Source organism: Poecile atricapillus, chromosome 6, assembly GCF_030490865.1.
Source record: "Poecile atricapillus isolate bPoeAtr1 chromosome 6, bPoeAtr1.hap1, whole genome shotgun sequence".
In the NCBI taxonomy this organism is placed as follows: domain Eukaryota; kingdom Metazoa; phylum Chordata; class Aves; order Passeriformes; family Paridae; genus Poecile; species Poecile atricapillus.
The window spans coordinates 17,637,065-17,663,758 of record NC_081254.1 but is presented as its reverse complement, the minus strand read 5'-3'; the positions used below and the strand labels follow the sequence as shown (position 1 = coordinate 17,663,758).

General features: G+C 44.3%; 1 protein-coding gene across 12 annotated transcripts in view; it reads right to left on the bottom strand.

Moving 5' to 3' along the window:
* Nucleotides 1-18,720, bottom strand: part of CAMK2G (calcium/calmodulin dependent protein kinase II gamma) — a 119,099-nt gene extending 100,379 nt beyond the window's left edge. For all 12 annotated transcript variants that reach the window (XM_058842104.1, XM_058842108.1, XM_058842113.1 and 9 more), the window contains exons 1-2: nt 18,510-18,720; nt 16,577-16,671 (exon numbers count right to left, since the gene is read on the bottom strand). In XM_058842104.1, coding sequence (XP_058698087.1) covers nt 16,577-16,671; nt 18,510-18,574 — 160 coding nt within the window. In that variant the 5' untranslated portion in view covers nt 18,575-18,720. The remainder of the gene's footprint in view (nt 1-16,576; nt 16,672-18,509) is intronic.
* Nucleotides 18,721-26,694: the final 7,974 nt, after the last annotated feature.

The window sequence follows — 26,694 nt, the reverse complement described above, 5'->3', positions numbered from 1 at the left end:
AGTTGCTTATCGTAGAGATTTAAGTTTTCATTTTTGCCACTTTACTTTTACACACTTCAGAAAACAAACTATTGCAGATGTTACTGTCCCTGCAGTTATGACTAATACTCAGAAACAATTTTACATCTAAGTGACCTCCTTTAATTTTTTCTGATTGGTCTTCAAATACACAAACACCAAACCATTGTGTGTTTATTGTCATGTAAGTGCCTTCTGTACCAACAGCAGTTACTTCTGATTGAGTTTTCAATCCTCTTCACCTAGAAAAATCACAGAAAGGGAGAGAGTCCAAAGGCATACCAAATATAACATATTTTGGAGCTGTATTACACAAACAGTAAGCAAATCAGAGTGAAAAGTAGTACAGAAAACACATCAAAATATTATTCCTATAACCAGCAAACTAGACCACAACTCCTTGTACTACTACATGCTCTAGCCCACGTTATTTTCTGCCAAATGCCCACAGATTTTTTTCCTACCTACACTCTTCCTATCACTGTTACAGCAAAGAATATGACTTGGACTCTTTTCCTAACTCATCATGGCTCATTGCCAAGTGTTCTGGAAAGCACTTGAAAATTTACATCTTTCTCAGTATTTCCAAGTGTAAAACAGGGCTAATACTTCCCTGCCCAGTAGTAGTACTGGGAGGATAAAGGATGCTTAATGAAACCTGTTGATGCATTACATAGCTGACAGGGAGAACAACAAAGCAAGACCAAAGGTACACGGTTAAGAAAATGCTTCAGGAACACTTTCCTGGTGGTGCAGAGGAGCACATTGTGGTGGAATGATAACACTCCTTCAGGTAGGGGAATACAAATTTTGGAAGGACAAAGCAGCAGGGGCAAAGAGAACCAAGCTCCTGGAAAACAAGACTAAACATCCACAGGTGAAAGCACATTAACAAAACCCTGGGAAAAACCCTACTTGGAAGGGGAAGTTCCTGGCATTGACTCCACCTTTACCAACATATGAACACAAACCATAATGCTGTCCCTGTGCACAAGGGGCTACACAAGCTCCTTCTCAAACCCAATGCACTCTAATTCAGCCATCACTGTCAGGGCTGTCCAAGCCTGCAGACCTACTGCATCCAGCCCCAGTTTTCTCATAATATGTCTGTACAGTGTGGCTCTTGAATAAAATGCTAGATGATAATGCAGCCATTGGTCACCAAACAGCTGGATTTCTTTTGAATGAACCAAGGAAATTTATGCTTGAACAAAAATGAGAGATGTTCAGGAGGGAGCCAAAACCTCAGAATTTCTGTATACTCCTAATACTGGTATGCAGCAGACCATCATTCTTCACTGCATAATGCCATCCTTCACTACAGGAGATGATGTGGAGCCTGTGTTCATGCAACACCAAGTTTATATACATTGCTTCTTTTTTAGCCATTCCAGCCAGTTGGGAAAAGGAAGGATGCTGGAAATGCTGCCTTGATTTGACATTTGAGAGACATGAATGAGGGAAGTAAACTAAATAGAAAATCTTCTTAAAGGCACAGATGAATGGCACTGCATCCCAGTGCTGAATGACTTCTCTCCAAATAAGATAATACCTCTGTTAAAATACACTCTTCTGACAAGAAGGAACATCAAGCCTCAGGGGATTAGAATAATGTAAAAAAAAAAGGTCAAACCATCTATTTTAAGGCTAAGTTCCCCTAGCGATGCAAGAAGAACTTTAAATTAAGCAGAGCAAGCTGTAAATACATAGCAGCTAACCGGGCATTTCAATGAGAGAAGACTTAAAAATGCACACATGTGCCACGCCAGATACCACCTGTAGCAGAGCCACCAAAATACTTCTGTACCAAAGAGCAAACCTCAGTAAATCCACATGGCAGTCAGGAACATAGGGTAGCAGGGAAAGAGACAGTGTAGTTGCCTCCGGCTCCTGAAGAGTCCAAGAACTTCATCCTGTGCATATAAAATGCTCAGACACTTCAAGGTATTGTATGAAAGCAAGACAGCAAGAAGACATAATAAAAGTTATCACTCGATAAAACAACTTCAAATGTCAGAATTACATAAAAATTTACACAGGGTTATGTGTGTATGTTACACACATGGAAATAAACTCTTCGAATGTAAAAGCATAAGAGGAGTTTCTAAGCACTGATAACTCTGAAGATGCTATCTAATCAGGAGTCTCCCCAGTCCTTCTGTAACTGGATTTTTTTGTGGGCAGCTCACAAGTCTCTGTGTTGCACAGGCACAGCACTCATGTACTCGAGACTGCTGTCGCCATCCCTGCACTGCAGCCACACGGCTTCCTGATCCCAACAGCATCAGGCCTGAAAACAAAGTTAAACTTCTCTGTTGCCTTGATCCAAAGCTACTCAAGGGGCTCTGCTTTTCTAGGAGTACGATACAGGTGTACGAAGGCTATTTCCACATCTCCACATCACTAACATAACACTCCACATGTGTTTTTCTCTGACCCAGCTGCAGAAGATCCTGGTTTCCAGAGCTACACTAAAGCAACCCCTTCTACGGTTGCTCCAAAAAATACGAAGATCTAAATAGGTCTCCAATCTACCTGGAGGGCTAATAACTGCCCAGCCCTACCACAGGAAGCAAGGAATTCTGTAATTCCTTACTGAATGGTTCTTCTGAACTTGTTTTCCTGGTCCAAGGCATGGGACTGAAAAGGAAATATGTTGCAATACAGAGGGAACAGCCATCTTCAGAGAAAGACACAGGTGCTCCTTAAACCAACACTGACACCAGGGACTGTATTTTGTCAGCCCATGGCCTTGGTCAGTTGAGATTTGTAATTTTCCTGTATTACATTCATGCTTAGTTAGCTATAGCTGCCATAAAGATCAACTTTTTTGGGTGCTGCAAGCCACAGACATGGGGTGGGAGAGGTGTTTCAAAAGAATAAGCACACACCTTCTCCTCTAGCCGGTACCAGCCATTTGGCAGCAACCCAGTGCAACATAATACATCCAGTACAAGGAGCAAATTGCCTGAGAGGGACTGCCCGGTACACTGACACACAGCTCTGCAGCACTGACATCCCTATACACAAAAAAAAAGGGCAGAAACAAACTCCACTGCAACCAAAGAAAGGCTTTACTTATTTTTAATTTATTTTTTCTTGTTTTCTTCTTTTCCCCTGGGCTAATTCAGAAGCCCATTGTGCTTTTAACAGGCAGTTATGCTGCACAGTCACTGGGGCTGTGTCCCTGAGCACTGGCAATGTAGTTGTAAGGAACTCATGATCTCCATGGGCACCCTTACAAGAGAAAGATCAGGCATGCTATCAATGAATTGGGAGTCCTTTCTGCATCTCAGTGACATTTTCATCACCATAACTGGCCACGGGTAGAATATCCCAGGAAGCAAACCCTAAAAATAACTTCTTACAAGGAGTCAGACAGTCCCTCAGCAAAAGGGGAGGGAACATTGCTTACACACAGTTAGCACAATTTGGTTATTAAGAAAGGGACAACAAATGCCCAGAAAACAGGAGAGCAGAAAGGAAACAGAAGAGGAAAAGTGGGTGGTGAATCATACATCAAATTTTTCTGCATCACCAATGACTGCCAATTGAAAATGCTTTCCCAAGTGGAAATACAGAAATTGAAATAGAAATCTGGAACCAAGTCTGCCCAGAAGATTTTTAAATACAGTGAAGGAGGAAGCCTTGCCTGCTAAGCACCAGAATGAAAAGCATTATGTACTCCCCTTAAGCTGCAGCCACCTTGAAGGAAGGTCCTCTGGCGTCCTCTCCTCCAGCAACGGCCCACAGGACCCTAGGTATCTCCATGGATCCCTGTGAGCTACAGAGGAATTTCTTCACCAGAATATCCTCGGAAACTTGTGGATGGGGAACCAGGAAGCAATTGCACAAGTGCTCCTCTCATGGCTGATAGCCAGGCAGTCTTTCAAGGAGCTTCTACTTGCTGGAGAAGCAGAAGAGAGGCAGAGGAAGAGCAGAACAAGTCATCCACTCCTCAGCCACATGCTTAAAACCACAAGCTCCCCAGCCAGGCTCCCTGACATGTGTTAGTGGGGCTGCAGTCCTCACAGAGTTCCCCTCAGTTGGTTCATCTACCCCACTTGTAGCAGGCCTACTGCACACATGGCTCTTCTCATCCTCCTCCAAGTCAGCAGCAGTGCCAGGTGCCAGGTGCAACACCTGAACAGCCAGGGCACTCCAACTGACTCCAGCTGTGGGCTTTCTCCCTGGCATCATCCCTTTGGACCAGCACATGGTCCCTCTGACAGCCATGCAATGAAGGACAACACAGTCATAAACCTGCAACCCATGGGGCCTCTGTGCACTTCTGAGTGACGTACAGAAGCTCACAACAAGCTCCAAATTCTAACAGGACATCCTGTGTAAGAAGGGAGTGTGCTATAAAGACATTCTGACAGGACTGGCCCTAAGCAAACACCTGGTTAGACTGTGGCAGAGTGAGAAGGGGATAAGCATGACAGGATTTTCCAGTTCCAGGATTGCTGTCACACTGTGCTTTTCTGTGTTTTCCTGCTCCTGAGCAGCTGATACATACACAGGCACAGAAGGGAGGGGCTCCTACCATCAGCACTGTGCTGCCATCCCTTTCTCCTCCTGCAAAAAGTCTTTTCTGAACAAGTTTTCCCATGCTGTGGGGAGGATCCAGCCACAACTGCAGACACTAGGCTCACTTGCACTCACTCCCTCTTGATTTACAGAACTTCCCTGCTAACAGCTGCATTGCAGATGAACTCTCTTAAAGTGGACATGCAGTAAGTGAGACAGTAGGACACAGAGCTGCTCCAAAGGCAGCACAGCCGTATCAGCACCTTCTCTGCTGCATACACAGCAACTGTACCTGTGCAAGAACTCCAGCAGCTCTGTCTGAAACCCACTAGGCACAGAGAATCCTGAAGAACACAGCCTAACAAAGAGAAACCACACCAAGTGAGCTTACTTCTGGACATAAGTTCCCTTGTCCCCATCAGCTGATCACATCAAGTGTCGGTGGTTTTGGATGAACCAGCTCAGTAAGTATCAGACTACTGCTGGTTAGCAGACAAGGTAACAGTGTGACGGGGAGGCAGATCTCAGCAGTGTCAACTCACTGCAATGCAGGATCTAGGAATTCAAAGATGCAGAAGGAAGAATTTAAGTTCTTCTGGCTCAGTCGAGATGCATGTTGCCTTGTTCCTCAGCCAGCCCCTGCCACCCCTTCAGATAAGGTAACTGCAACCATGAGACCCAAGTTTTTGTTTCCAATACAGGGAAGAAATTTTGGCTGTGTGAAAAAAACGAGAAAAAACTTTTTGAAGTGAAATTAACATTTCTTAAGTCATCAGGGAACATAAGAAACTTCTTGACTATTTGGGAGGTGGTAGAAGGGAAAGCTTTTTAAGCTCAGCTTCAGGACTACTGAAGAAACTAAATGTACATAGTCACAAAGAGTTAATTTTAAGCTCAGCTTCAGGATTACTGAAGAAACTAAATGTACATAGTCACAAAGAGTTAACAAGGCATAATGTGCTTCCTTAAAACTGTAACCAGGTCTGCAGCAACAAACTGCTAGAAGCAACTAGTCACCTGAGCTTATTAGGAATATTTGATAATCATTAGTAAAAAAACCCAACTGCCTTGTGTCTCTTTTTTCATATCTCTGATGCTGAACTTGGCCGTCTGGAGAAGATGAATGTGTTATGAGAGCTCAACTCCCAGTCTACTGTTGTAGAAGCGCTTTCACACAAAGGACAAGCTGACCAACACTTCACTCCTCTACATCATCCTTATTAAGTGCAAGAGCAATTCAGACAGACAGAGAAGGCTGTGGATCATTGCTCTGCACTGAAAATTTTAATCCAGGCAACTTCATAACAAGCAGCAGACACAACACAATATCCTAATCTGCAGAGCTGGCAGATTCTACGCCAGATGACACACGAGTCAAACAAAAATGGGCAGAGCTGAAAGCCACTTTTCAATCTGCAATCCAAAAATCAGGAATATTTAAAGTAATGCAGGAGCTATGAATCACTACTTTAACTTGCAGTGAAGAAACACATCATCACAATCAAGCTTTGTTTTTGCACAGGCACCAGTTATAAAATAAAGCTGTGCAACTTCAATGTTCCTAATCTCTCTGACACAATCTCAACAGAGGACATTTGATACCCAAAGCTTACATGGACTGGACCTGAGACAGGCAAAATTAAAATGAAGAGCACAGCAGTTCTTTTGGCAAACAACAGAAAAGTCCTGCTTGGCACCACCAGGCTATACTCTCCAGTAGCCTCCAAGAAAAATGTTCCAGCAAGTCCCTGTGGGTTACAAGGGCCAGTAAAGACAAGTTCCTCCTTCTACATCTATTTTTTCCTCCAGCCAATGGGCAATTTCTTGGCCCATTACTCATGAAATGTTATGTGTTTTGACATAAAGGAATATGATGAAATAAGTATTTTTTTTTAAAAAACCACACCAAGATACACATGGACGTTTTCAGAATGGCAGCTGTTCTAATACAGTAGAAACACAAAGTTTATTTGGCAGGCACTGGAGACCAATATAGGATGAGTTTTAAGAAGCTGTTTTCCCCGGAAAAGCTTCCAGGGTACCCATGTAATTTGAAATGTGTATCTAGAAAGTGCATCCCAGAGAAAGCACTGGACTGTCCCCTATGAAGTCACATTTCAAGTCAGGTGTATGAGATCAGGTCTCTAGCAGCAAACAGAGCTGGATAAACACACACATCTCACTCATCTCCAGAGCTGCAGGAAACTTTACACAGACTATATTCTGCTGCACAAGCAAGGAGACCCCTTGTGAAAAAGAGGTCCCTGTAAAAGAACAGGGAACAGAGGAAGTATGCTTAAGTTTAAGGATTTAGTTCTTCAATCTCCTTTTTTTCACCTCAGACGTCAGGCTATGTCAGACCACTTCTCCTTTTCTCACTGCTCCCCTGGGACTGAGAAAACCTCTTTCAAAAAAGAGTTGTCTTCAACATCAAGAAATGACATTTCTGTCTTCACAGCTATCACTTACCACAGTCTACACTAACTGACTTATCAGAGATGACACAGTAACTGCAGAAGATAAAGCACATCCAAACACGGAGTTACTCCACAAGACAAGCTGCAGCCTACACCAGCTAACTCAGGTACCTAGAAGAGGAGTAGAAGTGAAGGAAAGGAAAGGGAAGAATCCTTTCTATAGGCGTTCAGGAACTGGCTTTGGAGGCTTAAAATCCTTGCTCTCACATATGGCCTGTATCCACAGGAGCTTAAAAAGTCCACTGGGATTTGGCCTGGTGGGAACTATATCAGTAATTTCCATAGATATTAATGTCTCATTTAGTAAATAAATGTTTTAAGTTGAAGAAGCCCTTCTAGAATGAAACTAGTTTTTATTACCACAATTCTATCTTACTAAGCCTTCAGACAAACATTCTATACCAGTATATTGCTGTTCAGAAATTTCCCAGGCACAACCAGGTAGGTCATTCCTGAAGCTGCCTGTCAGAAGGTAATGTGGTAATTTTCAGTACTGCAAACAACCAAGTGATACCACCTTTTACTGTGGAGCACTAAGATTTTGGGCACTGAGTGCAGTCTCCCCCTCACCAGCTCCGTGCTCCTCAGGCAGCTGCAAATCACTGATTCTCCGAGGACCTGTCCTTATCGTGGTCAACCTCCACAAAGGACGCTGCAGCACAGGGTAGTAATAGGACTTCCTCAGACTCCCTCAGTGGAGGGAAAGCTGCCAAGCTTAGCCTCTCATGCACTGCCTGCCCACCACGCTATCAACTCTGATATGCAGGGATACTGCCCCAGCTCTGGGAAGGGAACAAAAGCATATGCAGGGTCAAGACCGCTCCTAGCCCTAGTAGTGGTGGCATGGTTTTGCATCAGACATTGTCAATGACAGTAGTCTTGTGCTATTGATGACAGTAGTGCAGGCTGGTTAGAACCATGTTTGATAGTCTGCAACCTTCAGGCAACACTGAAACTTGATTTGCATGAACTCTAGTGCAGAAAATCGCTAAGCACAAAGTAAAGAACTAGAGTTACTTGTAGATATAGGGAAAAAAAAATACTAAAGAAGAGAGACCATCTTTTCCCATTTCTCCCTTTCTACCTGCCTAAGCAACACAAATCCCAATGACTTATGCAGTGGAAGCAGGGTGCACTAACCCTCTCTTCAATGAGGAAATCTATCAGAGCAGTGTTTCTCAGAGTTTAGACTGGAGGAGGAATGCCAGTCTGCATTCCCCCCTGCCATCCCAGGAGCTATAGGAGAGTGAGCCTGGTATTTCTCACTAGGATACTGTCCTTTGTTAATACATCATCACCCACCCTCCTCCCCTCCCTTCTCTTCTATGAGAAAGTTTAATCCTTTGGCTCACATACATCTGGTAAATTTTTTAGTCCCTATTTGCCACTGTCATCATGGCAACAGCCCCCAGAGATAACCCAGCAGCTCTGCCACAGCAGGCAGGCTGCCACTCCCTGCCTGATCTGCCATTTAGCCTTTGGCTCGTAGGCCTACAAAGAGCTGCGGCCACTCCCAGGCTCATCTTCACAAGCATATACCTCCCTCAGAGATAAGTTTACATGGTGTTTGTTTTTCTTTAAAATTAACTGTGTCTTCATTCCCACAATGCCTACTGAGACAATTCTCAGCTCAATTTTTGTGACTCTGACAGAATCACACAAACAACAGCATTGCAGAAAGAGATGCCACCTTTGCTGTCTCAGAAAGAAAAGTTTTGTGTTTAACACTGAAATCACCTGTGGCTTCTAGCAAAGAGAAAAGATTAGCTAGCAAGCTTCTCTGAAGCACCACACTGACTTGGACTTGTCCCAATGTCACAGGTAAGCACACCCCAGCCACAAGGGCTCATGGCTGTGGATGCTTGGACAACAGCTAACTCAGGATGGGAAATTTGGGCAGGAGCAGCAGGACAGGGGATCACCAGAGAGATATGTAACTCATGATCTCAGGAACATAACGTGAAAGTTAGATGTACGCACACGTTCTCTGAAAGGTCATCACATTTACTCAACTCACATCTCAGAGACGGGGAATTCTCCCTCTGACTCTGCCAGAAGCAAGACAGATCCTGATGCCAGCAGTAAAGCCACCACCGTCGTCTCCTCCTCTCCTGATTCCATCATAAAAAGGCAAGATACAACACTAACCAGCTCTCCTGGCATCACTGTATTAGTCTCAGACACCAGTAATCAGCCACTTGCACCAACAGCCAACTTCCCACTCTGCTCATATAAATTGTGGGAGCAACAGAAATTGTGCAATATTTTCTGGGAGGGAAGGAGAGTAAAGCAGCATTACTAAAGGGCTATTTTCAATCAAAGCATTATAAATTAATATAATGATGGGTTAAAGTAACTGATCCATGAGAAACAAATGAACATTCAAAACAAACTCAAAATTAAAAAGGAAAGAAAGGCAGATGGAGAGTAATAGGTGAAAAAAGCTACAAGGAATCAAAATCTAACAACTACAGACTCCGTTTCAGCAGAAAGTTAAATCCAAGCCCCACTTATTTTGGCTACCCTCAGTGTTCAGAAAGCTTACTTCTAAGATACTGCTAGCCCACTTCTTCAGAGGTATTCAGCAACCGTTCTCCAAAAATCATGCAAGCAGCAATACCAGAATGTTTGGGGAGATACTATCGAAGTATAAAGTGGTATTTAATAAGGTATGAAAAGAAACATGATGTCAGCCTAATTCATAGGGCCCAAATTTTTGAAGCATTAAGCTTATTGTTGTAAGGATCAGCAGCAACTACAGCAGTTGAAGTTACAGGGTCACATTTCCTCCATACACTAAAAAAAACCCCAGAACATCTAGTAAGCAACTCAAAATTTTAAGGATGCATTTGCCCATCAGAAATCAGTGCACCTCTATTTTCTCAAAGAGGGTAACCCTGAGCATTGACATCACATCAGTTGCAGGCAAACACACAATGATGTGAGATACTCCACATTTCTTTTTTACAGCATTCCAGGCTTCATTCCTGTGCTGGTGACCCTGGTGCCAGGCAATATTGTCCTCTTTGCCCAACTAAGCCAACAGCAATAGCTCACCCTATAGTCAAACACTGGCAAATGAATGTGGGGTTTTTTTACATCTGTTATGTTGGTAAAAATCAGGAGTTTTCAAGAGAGTCCAACAGAGGAAACAAAATGAAACACCTCAAATACCAAAATAGGTGACAGATCAGAAAAAGTGGGGGGTGGTGCCTTCATTGTCAGGGTTGTGCTCACAGACAGCACAGTGGAGAGAAATTTTTGCACTAGCATGCTTCCCCTTCTTTGTCTTCACTCAATCTGGGGGGCCAGAACAATTAGAATGCTTGAAGGGCACGGTAGTAGTAGTAGTCCTCTCTTAAAACAGTGAAACAGTGGTGCTAACCCATTGTTGGGGAGGAGGAGGGCACTCTTTAAAAATTTTTTTATGATCCACAGATGAATCCCCCTCTGCTAGTGATGATTTTGCTACTGTCTAGAGAAGGAATAAATTTGGAGACAAATTCTCTGTGCTATACCACAAAACCAACAAAAAAAGCACACAGTTTTTTCACTGGATCCTTCTTACAAGAAATTGAAGTAGCCCTCTTTGCCCCAAATATCTACAGGCTGCTCAGCATCTTACTCTTCACTGCAGGGATACCTACAAATATTTCAACCATGGCTGGCTGATCAGAGTAAATGCTCTAGAGCCAAGGGCTTTGGGACACGTGCAGGAGTTAGTCTAATCACATTTCTGCCATACACAAATCCAGTTTATATTGGGAAAACAAGAAACCTGACTCTCTCACCAAGCTCCTTTCTCTAACCTCGAGGCAGTAGGAATTCCTGCCCAATCTGTGTGCCCACTTCCCCCCCGCCTCGTCATTGTTAATGCCGGAAATTTAATACTCAATGTGACCACTGAGAAGACAGACACAAGCTGAAATCCTGTCTGCTCTGTTCCAGCTCCTTTATAAAATATACAGCGTAAACTGAGAGGCAACCTGGGGTAACCCCAACCATCACTAACGTCCACAGTGAGAGGAAGCCAGCTTCTGGCCATAGCGAGCCACAGTAAAGCATGGCTTCCACCACTTGCCACCCCCACAATCTCTGCTGGCTCTCACACCAGGGCATTTTCCTGCCTGTACTGGTATGTTGGGACAGGCAAAAAGCCAAGCCAACCATCAGCAGCCCCCCACTAAGCTCCAGCCTCTCCTCCAAGGTCAGGGTCTCTTCTTTTGCACAAGCCCTCCTCTTCTCCAAACAACTTTTCCAATGAAATTTCACTACTGGTATATATATATGTAGATATATACTCTTTGAACCCCTCTTCCCCTATGCAGGGGACTGCAAGCAGAGGCAGGTAGGAAGAAGAGGGGGAGGCAGGCTGCTGGTGGGAGATAGAGGGTTGCTGTTTCTGACCTCAGCTGAGCAGCCTCACCACCAGCCCCTGCTGCACTCGTGTGCTGTGGTGCAGAGTGAAGAGTTCAGCCCCTTGCTACCCACAAGCACACTCCACGAACAGACTGCTCCCCTGCAGCCCCCATTCCCCAGCACCCAGCCTCTTACAGTCACTCCACCAGGCGGTTCCCAGCCTCGTACACTGCTCTGGGGGATGTGCAGCACTCTGCTCTGCTCTCTGATTCCTTCCATGAGTGCAAAGACCTCCAAAACATTTCCAACCCACTGCAGCTGGTCTGCTCTATATGCTTCCTAATCACAGCATCCCTCAGACTTCTGCAGGCAGCAAAGGGGAGGTACAGGGTGGAGCTGGGGCACAGGGAAGCTCTTCACCCAGCCCATGCTGCAGGAAGGGCAGCTTCTCTCCCAAAACAAATGACTGGACCTGATTTGGCTGAGCAGACACTGTTTGATTTCTCGTCCTCTGCATTAAGGACATCTGTCCTCAACCTGCAAACACAAGAACACATAGAGGACATCTATGACAGGACACTTTTATGCGAGTCTGGCTTTGCATTTGAGCCCCCTGTGATCAGCTGTCGGGTTTGCCTGCCCTCGCAGAGCTGGCGGCCCCGCTGCAGTGCAGCAGCCTGCACACAGCCAGTTCCAGCGGTGTGCGGTGCCCCACAGAGACTCGAAACCTGGCAGCCTCAAGAGCAGTCCAAGGGAGTCTTAATGCAAGCAGCAGCTATGAACACGTACAGAACAGATCAAGAGAGATGTTAGAGACTGATGCTGCTAAACTTCCTCTGCAGCATTCAAGCTCAACTTTTTAGTGGCCAGGGAAACTACTGCTGATGCTTTCGACACAGCATACTGTAAAGCCCAAATCAGCAACCACTACAGTACCAAAAGCCAGGACAATAATGGTGTGGGAAAAAAAGGCAGAACTGGAAGCATAAAGAGTGTTTTTTTTCTGTTGGGGTTTGATACACAGAAGTAATTCCCTGCTCCTCCCACAATCCACATAATCTCCTACAGGAACAACAACAAAATAACTCGGTAGACTGCAAATTCGTATCTGGTTTACAAATTTGGAAAGATGAAAAGCAGGGAGAGAGGCCACATCTATTTCACAGTCAAAAGCAAAGCCACAGTAAGGACAGCACAGTGAAGTGGACTAATTTACAAGACAGCTGTTTTTAATTCTTTCATCATGAGACGTCACTTGCAAGAGTTAAAAGGTACAGATTTTCAATAGCAAATTAAATTTAACAATAGAAGTAATGCACAGAGGTTTTTCCTTCTGTACATAAAAAAAAGGGCAGAAATACTACAGATGGTGGCTGGATCACTAAATAATATTTGGTATAAAAAACATCCTAAAAATTATCAAATCCTAAAGCTCTGCCTACCTCTTTCAAAAGCCAGACTCTCTCTTGAAGTATATGCTGGCAAGTCAAATTTGGGATATCTCCCTACTGTTACTAAAGCTGCTGCTTCTCTCTTGATCTTTTGATCACTGCAAGTAATTTTACTTTATTTGAACTCCACTGTAGCAGTACTTGCTATGAATTTCTATGTTCAAAAAGTATTCTGGTGAAAGCCCCAAGACAACTTTCAAAAAATTACAGTTATTACTTCCCTCTACTCATAGCGCTGGTAAAAGTCTGTGTATTCAATCCCATAGGAATTTCAGATGACTGAAGCATTGTATTTCCTCCATGTGTAATAACTGCTGCTCTTATATGTCAGCTGAACACTGACTAAGGTGAAGTCTGTTTCTTCTCCTTTTCCACAAGCATTTGGGCCCTATTTAACATTAAACTTCTTGACATGATCTTCACTGGGCAGTCTTAATCATCAACACAATATGAATAATAACAAATACTTCACCAAAGCCAAAATACTAATTTTAATTTAGACCAGCTCTTACTGACAAAACTTATTAAAAGAGAGAACAGGCATCCAAAAATCACAGACAATATGAAAAAGAGACTCCAACAGCTGACTTGGTATTTTATGAAGGGTCAAGTTTATTAGACTGAAGCTGGACCAACACCCTGTCCATCCTCCCTGCTTTCACAGAGAAGCCTTGTAAAACACCATGCCTCTTCAAGTCTTTACTCTTTCATTGCATATAATTCACCCTGAAGCATTTCTCTTCCTCCTTTTCAGACACGTACAGTAAGCTTTTCAGCACTTCCCAGTTAGCTATCTAGTATTCATCACAAGTCTTGAAAAACACTGAATGAAAAACTGAAAAACAAGAAATACTGCAGGAGGAGAGCAAGGCTCTGCTACCATTGCCTTGAACAGAATCAAGGAAAGCACTACAGCAGGCAAAACTTCTGTGAAGGAGCAATGGGCTATACTTTACAGCAGCGGCAAGATGCTGACTCCTGAAGTAGCTGATACTGCATCAGGTGTCCATACAGGTTCAAATTCTGCTAAAGATAGTAAAATATGTTAAATGTAGCTATGCTTTAGTTGGAGAGGGGCTGGCTTTCCCCACATAAGGGCATATTCTAAATCTGTGACCATGCCTAGAAGAAAACCATCAGCATGGGAGGCAGATCAGGAGGATGGGTTACCCTGCACAGTGGACATCATGCAGCTGGGTGCCCAGGAGAGAGGTACTGATGGGCAGAGACATGGACAGCCCAAGAAGTGCCAGCTTGGGGAAAGGACACAGCAGGCAACACATATCCAGGATGCTGCAGAATTAACACCATAATTCTGCTCCTCAGGGAGATAGCTTTCTAAAATGCCTTTTCGCAAGACTTTCATTTTCAGGTTGCTGAATTGAATCTCTCTAATCACTGATTTACAGCTGCAATGTCTAAATAGCACACATTTTTCCTTCAGTGCTTTAAAAACCTATTCCAAGGTGAATTCACTAACTTCCTATCAAAATACTCAAGTCTTTTACTATAAGTACTTTCTGTACTTGTCCCTTGAGCTCTCAGCAAGCACAGCTGGAATAACTGAGGAACCTACATATTCAGCTGAAGTCACCATCCACTTTTCAGATTCCTCAATCCTCAGTTAAAACTTCAACACAACCTGATCAGTCCATAATTTCTGATCTCTTCTGTAGTAGCAGAAACATACATTTTCATTCTTGGTTCGTCCCACGCTTACCCTACCTAACCAGTATGTTTTTAAGCATATCATTCCCAGCTGCCTCAAGTTAACTAGCTGAAGACCAGGCTAGCAGCCTCAATGTATTTTATTTATAGGAAGGTATGAAATCTAAACAGTTAAGTACAGATCAAAACATGGCCTATATTCACCCATACTTTTCCTACTTGTTGGGTCATTAAACTGTCATCACCTTACTATGAAAAAAAATTAGAATCTATACATTTCTCCCTCTGTAACTCATTAAATGACCAAACACTTAAAAACTGAATCAATTTTTCTGCGAGTTTTGGACTTCAGCTAATATATTTTTGGATTTTCAACTGTGTTCAGCCTGCATTTTTCCCATTTTTCTTATTTCCAGAGTTAACTGCAATACCCTGTCCTTCGTACTATAACAGTTTACCCTTTGTGATCAGTTCATCAAACCGCCCCCTCCCTCCTCCAAGAAGCCTGGTGTTCACTAACATCTGAAAAATGGCTCTCCTGAGCTTCAGTCTTCACCACAGGATGGACAGGGAAGTCTGCGGAGCAAACACGGCACTAATGGCCATCAGCAAAGCAAAGCCACTCTTCAAACCTCTCCCATATTAAGTTGAACTAATTTTGAACTCAAGAGATTGGATATCCCACCTACATCAGCAGGCACTGCATGTGACCATTGAGTGGACACTGATTCTCAAAAGATCTGCAGCCACCTTGTTAACAATCCAGGGCTCCACAGGATGGGCCCCAAAACGACCTCACTCAGGCTAAATACCGAACACCTTAGCACATATGCTTGCTTCCAGAAGTAAAAAAAAAAAAAATTAAAAATCACTGCTTCACAGCACACTACCACGGACACTACTTTTTCATACAAACCATACAAACTACAGTAAATGGAAATTTTTCATATTCTTCAAGCTGCCTTCTGCTCTTATCATCACATTTCATATTCTGGCAAAAAGGAGAAGATATATTCTATTTTTCTTTTTTATAAGGAATAGGCAAAACATTATTCACTTCTAAATAATTTCTCAATATCATTTGCTTTCTCCTCACGCTTTTCTCTTTTATTTCTCAGTCAACCCCCCTACTAAGCCCTCAACTCAACTAGCAAGATAGTCAAGGGCTTCATACATTAATTTTGTGAAGTCTGAAAGGCCTCTATAGACTTACAACTCTTCTTGTTCACCTTTTCCAGAGAGAGTTGCCTCTGGCATCTCAACTTGTCGCACTCCCTGTTTTCAGTATCTTTCATTGCAGTTCAGTTTCTCTCATTTACCCCAACCACAGGGCAACTTTAATCCCTGTAGTGATTCCCTACACATTAAGATACATATTCCTTTCATACTATATGGTCTACTACCCTTTATACATACATACATCCCTGGAAAGCAGAAGACTTACAGCTTGGAAGAGTTAGATTTTTTCTCTTTTCATAACACTACAGTCTCATTCCAGGTTTTACAAGTCTCCAGGAGTAATGAAAGCACAAGCCCCTTGTTCTAATATGCTGAGAAGTCAAATTGGCAAGATTTCTCCATCCAACCTATTTCTGCTTTTGAAGGCAGACTTTTTAGCTTCTAAACACACCACCTTTAATGAGAACATGAAAGAAGCAAGTCATAGAGCATCTATCTTTCAAAAAAATAATCACATCTGTTCTGGTAAGACAGATCTCCCAGGTAAAAAAGACATTCAGCAAAATAAGTCTGCAACACCTCTTTTTATTATGAGTGATTGGTACACACATACACATAGATGAATCTACCTCTAGCTCAGCTTGAAGAAGAAGATCTCAAGAAGAAAAAAGACAACATCACTTTACAGAGTATCCATTTCCAGACAGAGGAATTTTTCTATCATCCCACACTACCTTCTTTCAATCTCTTCTTTGCCACACAACTCAATTATTTTGAAAGGCCTAAATAATGACTGAAATAAGCAACTCCAGATCCCTTGAATGTATAACAGCCTCAACTCCAGTGAAGTATTTTTCTACTATATAGGGAAAAAAGGTAGATAGAGACACTAACCTCTGGCTGACAGTTTTTTGGTGTTGATGATTTTTGCAGCATATTCTTGTGAAGAATTTTTCTTTACACATCTGCGGACCACAGAGAAGGCTCCCCTGGAAGAAAAATAAAGAGGGTAGGTGCTATGAAACCGAAAATGAGAATATAATAGTGATTAATCCTGTCCCCAGAGTGGACCAGATTAAGGACAGGGCAGAAGACATGCAGAGGAGGGACACAGCACCAGAGAATCTGATGAACAATGCATGCTGTCTGATCAGAAAAAACTTAAGTCTATACGGTACTCAAGCCTCCTAAGGACTCCTCAAAACCCCTCACAGACAGCTCAGTAGGAAGAGCACAGAGTGGGGAGAGAGACACCACAGAGGCACAGAAACAGGACATGAAGGGATTAATAAACAGGAGACAAACAGCCCTGAACAGCACTGCAAACACTAGCTGGTAAGTCCATCTCCCAGAGACGGCACCCCCAGCAGTCACAGCACAAAACCAGGACTCATGTCTCCCATGCTCAAGTGCAAACTCACTCACAAAATCACTGCAACACTTTGCCGAAGTTACTAGTTCTCTTATATCCCTCAACCCACCTGCAAAATGGGGATAAGCAGGTAGCTATTAATGAAGTGAGTAGAAAACTACAAGGTTTTCTACATTTTCTCAAGTTGAAACTATTAGTATTAGTACAACTATTCCAAAGAGAATTATTCTTGCAGAAGAGGTCTGAGAGAGGGGGAAGGATTTCTGTGAGGAAAAAGAGTGAATACAACAGAGACCAAGGTGAAAAGATAGAGACTGAAAATCAGGACTACACAACTAGCACTTGGAAACAGCCCCTTATTTTTTAAAAACAACAAAAAAATATGGTGGGTAAAGAAGAACAACTAGCTTTACAGGAAAGATGTGAAAAGTGGAAAGGACAAATGAGAAAACTAGCAGAGAATTCCAAGTCCTTCAGATCAGGAATGCAAACGCATGTCTAGGGACAAATGTCCACATTTCAACTATGAGAGAGGGGAACAGAAGCTGCACAAGGGCCCCACATACAGTTAGTCCTACAGGGAGCCTAAAATAGCTTGAATCGTCCAATACTGCGGAGTCCTGCCTTTTTATCCCCTTCCTCAACCTCTACATACAAACCAATGAGCATCAAGGTGAGCAGCAGCACTCGGGCCCGGGCTTGGTGACACACAGCTGCAGCAGTGTGGGGAGGGACAGGGACACCGGGCTGGAGAGAAGAGATGCAGCAGAGCCCAGCAGTTGCTGCAGGAAGGGAGGGAGCGAGCAGCAGCACCCACGAAAGCACTGTCCCCATAATCCTACCCTGGCCCTTTCTGCGCTGCTTCCCTGCCCAACTGCGCTCCCCTGCAAAGCCCTGTCCTAGGGTGCAGCAGCAAGTCTGCCAATGCGGAGACAAGTGCGGAGAGAGGGAGGGAAGAAGCGAGGAAGCGGGGAGGGAGGAGAAGCGCGGTGCAGCAGCACCTGGTCCTTGCACAGGGACAAGGAAGTGGGTACTGAAGCATCGCGGAGTGGCTGTAACAGTGTCGCGCGTCCCAGCGCAGAAACAGTTGCAGGGAACGGCAACGTGTAGCTGGGAGACGATGCGGGAAGGAGAACGGGGCAGTCAGGTTCTGAGGAAGGAAAGGAGGGAAGAGAGGAAATCTCGGGGTGCAACAGGAGCGCGCAGCCCGAGACAGGCTGCAGGGACACCCGCTGCGGCGGGGCGACCCAGGAGGGCAGGAACACCTTTCCCTCCGGCGGCTGTGCCGCTGGGGTGGACAGGGGGCTGGAGAACAGGATTACAGCGCGACAGCTAATCCTCCTCCAGCTCCCGGGAGAGCCGGGTCGCCGGCACAGTGCTCCCGGCAGCGCCGGTGGGTCCCGGGGCCGGGGCGAGCGGCGGGGCGCGGCGCGGGGCGCGCAGCAGGCTCCGTACTTGCCAAGCTCCTCGTAGAGCTGGTACTCGTCGGTGAAGCGGGTGCACGTTGCCGTGGTGGCCATGTTCGGGCTGCGGGAGGCTCAGCGTCGCTGGGGCATGGGGCAGGGCGGCGGGGACGGGCCGGGCGGGCGCGCTGCTCGGCGGCCTTCCTCCTGGCTCGGCGGGGCGGCGCGGGCTCGCCCGGCGCCCGGCTCGGCGCTCCCCGCTCCGCCGTGCACAGTCACCGCTCGCCGGGGAGGGGAAGGAGGCTGAGCCTGGCCAGCACCGCGAGAACTGGCTCGGAGACACCCCGCGCCGGCCCCCTCCCTCCGCCGGCCCCGGCCCGCCGCGGGGTGTGGCCGCCGGGGGCGCTCCCGGGGCGCCCGCAGCGCCGTCGCCCGCCGGGGGCTGCAGCCGGGGCGCGGCCGCTCCCCCCGCCCGCGGGCGCGGAGCGGGCACTGCAGTGAGCGCCCCCGCCCCGCGCCAAGGGCGGGCGGACTGCGGCGGGCTCGCCCCCTCCCCACGCGCTCCGCAGGCGGCCGGAGCAGACCCCGGCCGGGGGCACCGCGGGTATTTCTCTTAATTCCCCGCGCGAGGGGCGCCGGGCCAGCCGCGGCCGGATAGGCTTCCTGCGTGCGGCGAGAGGGGAGGGAAGAGGGAGCCGCCGCCGCCGCCGCCGCCCTCCCCCGGGCGCACGTCAGCGGGGCTAGCACCGGGCCACCCGGCCCCTGCGTGTCGCGGCCCGCCGGCGGCAGCCGCCCGGCTCGCTCCGGCCGCTCCGTGCGCGGGGAGGGAGAGGCCGCTGCTCCCGGCCGCCGCCGCCCGTCCCGACCGCGGTCAGAGCCCGGCGCACAGCGTAGGGAACCCGGCCCGCTGCGCTGCCGCCCGCGACCGGGGGAAGCGGGGCCTCAAGCCCTTCTGCGGATCCACCTCAAAGTTGGGCCCTGTGCTCCCGAGCGCTGTCAGGCTGCCCGACCTTGGGGACGCGTGTGGAAGTCCCCGAGGAAATGAACCATCTGGTGCAGAGGTAAAGCGGTAACACGCGAAATGGCTTGAAACTGTTAGAGAGTGAGAACCGGCATTCGAGCACACGCGTGGTTTATGCTGATGGAACTTGGACGGAGAAGACAAACAGAAATCATCAGTCTCCCAACTACAAAAGAAAACAAACCAGTCACTGTGCTGTCTCTACTAGCACAGCATCTGAGAGGGCTGCTGCAGTGCCTTCATAAGCAAGTTTGTTTTCTCCTTTTACTTAAGTGAGTCTGTCTCTGTCTGAACAATTGCCAAATCTGCTTAATATGCAGATTTATATAGGGCAGTCGCTGATCCAGCCAGAGAGGGAAGGGCTGCACTGGCCTCTCCTGCGTGACTGGGAGTGCAAGCTGTGTTAAGAACATTCAGAGAGACAGATGAGTGTACCATAAGCCAGGAGTAGCATTAAACTGATCTGAAAATTAAGAGTACTGTGTAAGTACCATATATTTCTGTGCCGTGTCTGGACTATGAAATCATCATCTTATTCAATCATATGAAAAGCAGTGACAGCAGCCACTTGCAAATCCCCCCCTGCTCCCTGTCTCCAGGTTAAATGCAGCCAGCCCATTGCTGCAAAGACTACACCAAAGTGATGCAGTGGGCAAAAATTCCCTCCTCCTATGCAGAAAGTAGATAGCAAAAGTAGGACAACATAACAGTAGCATTACAACAAAGCAATACCTCTAGAAGGTGATTATGAAACAACAGCATTCTGCATCTTACACCATGCCAGCATTTAAACCTGGAAACCTGCTGACACAGCTGGATAATTCAGAGAACCAACAAATGATCTATCCAACAGGTATCAGTTGATCGGGCTCCTGCCAAGATAAAACTGTTCCAACAGCCTCATTTGGTGGTCCACCAGTTTCTTTAACAGAACAGTTGCAGCCAAGGAGGAAAGCAGTTTGACAACCCATGGTCCTTACCAGGGGAATTGGCTGATAACACAAAATTCAAGTGGGAGATTATATATACAGAGGTGGACAATGTTGCTGATACACAACCTGCACTGCATTTCCACCACCCAAAATGACATTAAACGTCCTTTGTGCAGCAAAAGTGAGCTGTTAAGTTTGTGCTGTGGTTGCGCTAGGCGATGTCATCAGGAAATATGCAACCCCTTCCCCAATGCTAAAATGTACAGAGGAACTGGAACAGGGCTCTGTTCCAACAACACAAAACTGAGAGTGGAGGATAAGGACCAAATTTTATCATGCTGTAGTGAATAAGCAGCTAGAGGGAGTGAATCTTAGCAGAGGAAAGCAGCTGAGCCATGACCAAAAAGTACAGCAACAGGAGAGGTTTACCTAAAGCTATGTATTAAACTGAGAGCTATTCTGAAGTTGAAGACTGTTTTAACTGGACTCAAGAAGTGTTCTGTGCTCTACACAAACCACCCCATGATATTTGAGAAGCTCTGATAGCAGTGGTCCTATAAAAATACACAAGGAATGTAAAAAGAGGGAGACAGAAGAGGACATTTCTCATCTTCAAGTGCTACAAGGAAAAGTGAGGTCTGGCAATTAGAAAGGGAACAGAGGAGTAAGTGTGTAAAGAAAAGCTAACCATGTGTTCTGCATAGCAAGTGCTACAGAAACAGATTGCTAACTGAGAAACTTGTGTTAAGTGAGAAGTGGGATATAAATTGAGTGACAGACTTGATTAAACCAAGTACTGAGTGGGAGACTAAATTATGGGAGTAGAGTTTTTAAAAGGAATGTAGACAAAATGAAGCAGGAGGAGGGGTGGCAATATGGATAAGAGAGTATTGTGTCAACAGAAAGAAATATTGATGTTCTGGCTGACATTCCAGTCTACTTGTACTGAGAGCAAAACTGCAAACAGAGGTGAATCTGGATGGTGCCTGGTCAGAATATTGTTGCAGGGACCAGAAAATACCTGAACAGTAAAAAATGGTTTTGAGAGCTTGTGCACTAGTAATGGGAGATTCAGCTAATGAACAGTAAGCGAGATCCTGACCTGAGTTATATGCAGGATTGAAATCTGGAAGTAATGCTTTGCTTCTGGTACGAGCCAGCTGCAGATTTCACATTATCAGAGTGGCAGTTTTGGTCTCTATCTTTGAAGTAGCACAGTTTGGCTTATACAGTACTCTGAACTGTCAGGGATCTGTGAGGTAATAATCTGATTTTAATAACTGGAGCTGAGTAAGAGGCACTAAAGAAAGTAAGTAAAATGCAAAGGATTTAATGCAAAGCCCATGGGCGTAAATGGACATTTCCTCTGATGTTAATGGACTTCGGATCAGGCCCCATCTGTCCATGGAGCCTAAGGTCAGCTTTGGTATGTTGAAGAATGTCTGTGGGAAGACAATAACACAAAAGACTTGGTCTTTAGGGAAGCAGAGTGAAGGACTAAAAAATATTTCACAGAAACTAACTGGAATTCAAACTACTGTGGAAAATGAGAAGGATGCTGGAGAAAATGCATGGTAGCATCTTTCCAGCAAGGTTGAACAAGCCCAAGGGCAGCATGTATCAGTGTGCTAAGTGGAGCAGTGCTGGCTAGTACCAGATAGGAAGAAATGGTGTTAGCAAAAGTAAAGGGTAAGGTAAGAATGGGTGGAGTTAGAAATCAGTCTGGGAGGTTGAAAGCAAGTAGCAAAAAAGAAACCTGGAATAAAGAAAATGAGTAGGCATATTTTTTAAACATACATTTCTTGGTTTCTGCTATTAACTTGGGGGTCCTGCAAAGAATCAGCCAATTTTTATCTCTATGCCTCTGCTCTCCAGCCTGCCTCTTTAAAGTGAGTAGCTCCAGGTAGGCCTTATCTCTCACAGAGATGTTACAGGGCATAAAATTCAATCTGCCCTGTTATATTGTTTGGGCTTCCTGACACTAGTTCAGTATAGTAACAAAGGAAAATACAAAACAAAATATCCAAACATCTAAAATTGTGTGAAATATTCCATCATCTCAAAATGAGCAATTTTTTGGCAGGTGAGGAAAAGTTTTGAAATTATTAATTATTCTCTTGCTTTTGAATCTACAAAGAAATATGAGAGTTACCTAAATGAAGCATCATTTTATCATTACTGTTCATAGACTCACATTCATGTTCACAGAAGAAAGCCCCCTTATTTTCTTAGGTGATTATTCATGTTGATTATACAAAATCTCAATTTTTTTTTTAATTTATTTTTTTTTACTTACATTGTTGAGTATCTACCAAGAAAATCAATTTTCTTTAATGTGCCTGGTTGTTCTCTTCCTTCTCCCAAACTGACATTCGTTTGCTGTCTCTGAGGACTTATAAATGAGGCTGATAAAAATAAAAGGTAGCATGCATAGAAAGAAGATTGGAAAGAAAGGAACTTTTTAGTGAATGAATATAAAATTTATATTTGAAATAAACGATAGAGTTCTGGAGAGAAGCAAATATTAAATTACCCTATTAGTAGAGACTATTCAGCCATCCATCTAGTTTAGTGTCTTGTCTTGAGTAGTGACCTATTCCAGATGATAAATGTAAGGGAGGAGGAAGAGAAGGGTATGAAAGGAAGACAGAAAAGGGAAAGGAATCAAAGCAGGCCAATAAAGAAATCTGTGTAATATGACCCACGTGCATATTGCATGCTTCTTGATTAGAGAGTGGCTTTCCTCCTGACCCCAAGCTAATGATCAAAATATGCCCTGAAGCACCAGGATTGGTAGCCCCTGTAATTTTGATCCTAGCTTGTGTCAGTGCACATGCTATTCTGTTTCATGTCAACGCCTAATCCTTTTTGATAGTTACTAAGCTATTTAAGTCAATAATATCCCATGGCTCTGAGTGTCGCATGTTAATTATATGGCTCATAAAACATATAACCTGATCTCATTGCAAATTTGTTCTATTTTAATGTCTCTGTGTGCTTTCTACTGTTACGAGACAGGGTCAGTAGGTAGTGTGAGCAAGCAGCCAGCCCTGTTCTGTACATCCCTGCTCTTTAGTGCTGGGGGTCACTGCCCCAGGAGCTCAGAGCAAGGAGGGGGCAGCTGTGTCTGGCAGGGTCTCAGTGCCTGGGTGCATCAGGCTCTGTGTACCAGCTAGCAGCCTGCCTGCTTCCCCAGCCTCCCTAGTGAGCCATGGGGGCACATGTCTTTCACTGGGATTTTTCCAAGTCACCTAGACACAAGGTGTTTTCCTCTCAGCTTGAAGAGCTTGCAACTTTGGATTTCAGAAGCATGGACTAGGTCCCTAATTAGGAAAGGGAAGCATTTGCTCCACATTCAGCATATTTAACTGGCAAAAGGTCACTCCACACTATCTTTTCTCCACAGCCTTATCCTACATTAATAAGGGATCAATATCAGGTTTATTGACAGATTTCACAAGCTGTTCTGGATTCCTGCACAACTACATATGATATAGGCAAAACCTAATGGAAGATAACACATGAATGGTCTGGAAGAGCTCAGTACTTATCCACAAAACATATAGAAGGGGCTACAGCAGCCTGATTTTGTGTTTCTCGTCTCGTGAAAATTCAAGTCCCTTCAACACTAGCATGAGCTCTAGGTCAGAAACTGAGTGAGCTCCAGAACTCACATTTCCAGATTCCTCTTGGAAACTTCCTTTGCTAGAGAAATGTAACTAAACAATTTTTGAATGCTGAGCTGCAATGTCTACTGGCTGCTCTCTTAACTGATCAGTTTTACAACATATTATGCTTTTATCACATCTAAATTATCCTTTGAAATTTATCCATAGGGGCCTATAGAAAACAGAAAGGATTATGAAAGTCAGACAAATAATGTGAGCAACAAGAACTTCCTCTAGTTCTGTATCTATAAGAATATTAATAACAATGCATTAAAAAACTCCCAAGTTTTCATTTTTATCTTCTTGAAACTGGCCAATATCAACAGTTAATCAGGTGAAGAGCAGTGTTTCCCACCACTTATATGGCAACAAAGTCATGTTCCACAAGCTCCTTTAATAACTATCCAGTAACAGTTACTGGTACGCTAAAATCACTCTCAGATGAGGTTAGCCTCAAAACATTTAATTTCTGTTGCCTCCCTTGGTGGATGGATGACAGAGAAACAGATTTTCCTGCTTCACCAGAGGAAGTGAACAGATCCATGCGACCAGTGCCCAGTTTAGCTTAATAGTGACTCCAGGCAGCTCTGCTGTCACTGAAGGGTTACTCTGTGGGTATACGATAGTGGGGAAACATCTTGAACATTCATTTGAATATGGCCATCGCAGTGGAATGTTCAAGGGCTATTTTAAGATTCACACTGTTTGTTTAAACAAGATGGCATGACTCAATGACTGTTACGTAAAGGATGAACACAGATTTCTCCCTATATCCCAGATATCTCCACCAACTTAAAACATTGTATGGAATTATACATATACCATGCTGAATGGTATTGATTACTGAATGGATACTCAAAACTAATGCCACATGCTGGAATGGGGTCTCCCTCTTTTTAAATTAAGGTCGCTGTCAAAGGAAAGGCTAATATTGCAAAAAAGATGATGGATGGACAGGCCACAAGAGCTGAATGCTGCCTTTCAGAGTTTTGAGAAGAATATGAACAAGTAACTCCCTCATTGCTGGGGTTCACCCATAACCAAAAGGAATGAGAAATGAGCAGTTTGGTTTCCAGTGATCAGTCAATGCAATCTATTGCTACTGCTGAAAGAAAAGACTTCCATTTAGTGCCAGCTGCAACAAATTTTATTTTTTTGCTTTTTAAAATGGAGCACAGAGTGCTGAGAAAACCTCCAGTTTAACTCTCACAACCAAAGTCATCAAAATATTTGGCTTTTACTAGCTCTATTTGAATTCTATTCAAATTAAGATAAACTAATGTATCTCACACTATCCATTTTGCCATCTTGTCATCTCAGTTGAGCTTATGGCACAGTCCTTGGAGAGATACTAAACTTCTTCCATTGAGTTTTCTATTAGATCTTGATTTAAATGTGAATTATTGTCTCAGAATAAAAATGCTAAACACCAAAGATACCTTGAAGTGTGTGCAGACTCTTGAGATTACAAAGAGACCAAATCATTCCCTTGGGGAATTTGCTGTCAAATAGTATATTGACGGATCAATCTCCAACTGCAGTCTATTCAGAACAAGGCACCTGTCTGGTCTTGTTTGGTAAAATACTGTGTATGTCAGGTAGCATGTCATTGATCAGTTTTAAACTCTCAAATCATAGCACCCTACCAACTAAACATCAAACTGTGACTGGAGTTATTTAACATTAACACAAAAGAATAGAAAGCTATTTAAAAATACAGAGGTTTATTATTAATTTTGTTAAACTTGCAGCTTGAAAGTTTTTGGTTTTGAGAAAGAACACTCTGTGCTCCTTGCCCTCATGGGAGTGCTGAGTATGTAACATGACAGAATTATCCAGCACTGGGATTCACAAACCCTTTTATCCTGAGAGATTACTCCGAATCTGGAGACATTACAAGCAACATTTAATCATCAAAGCTCCTGGTCCATTATAAGCCATGAAGTAGTGTACTTCCACAGCACAAACGTCACTGCCAAAATTGGCGTGAACTGGCCCCTCCTGGCAGTCTCAGGAAGTCAACATTTACAGAGCCTGTGCTTTCCTGTCATCACCAGGCAGAAGTCCTTTCAAATTTAGGACTAAGGCAGGAAGGGTGTATTTTGCCTAACAATGTCCACAGTAGTCAAAAAGGAGTAGATGCAGAAGCAATGTCTCCAGAGTATTTCACCATCACTTTCACCAGCACAAAACTCTCAAATAACACCTGTTAGCAGAAAATACTGGTTTTCCTTTTTTCATCTTTGAATCCTCTTGGTCCAGTGTTTCACATCCTCAGTTTAAACAGTAACAGTTTAAAGATGACCTTGACATTTTTAAAAGAGCCTGTAAAACCTCTCCACTGTAAAACAGCCAGTTTAACATTTATGCATCATTTTAAAAAAATAAACATTTTAACCAAAATTGCCTGAATGTTTACACAATGGGAGAGATGGCTCACAGGACTCTTCAAAGAACATTGGCAGTGATTTTCTACCCTGAGTAAAATAAATTAATTAACACACACATCCTGTTTCACATCAAAAGAAAATCTGGCTCCAAGGAACAATCCAAAGGAGAGGGCCTGTGAATGTTTACAAATACAGCCTGAGCCAACAAGAGCAGCAAGAGGGTATT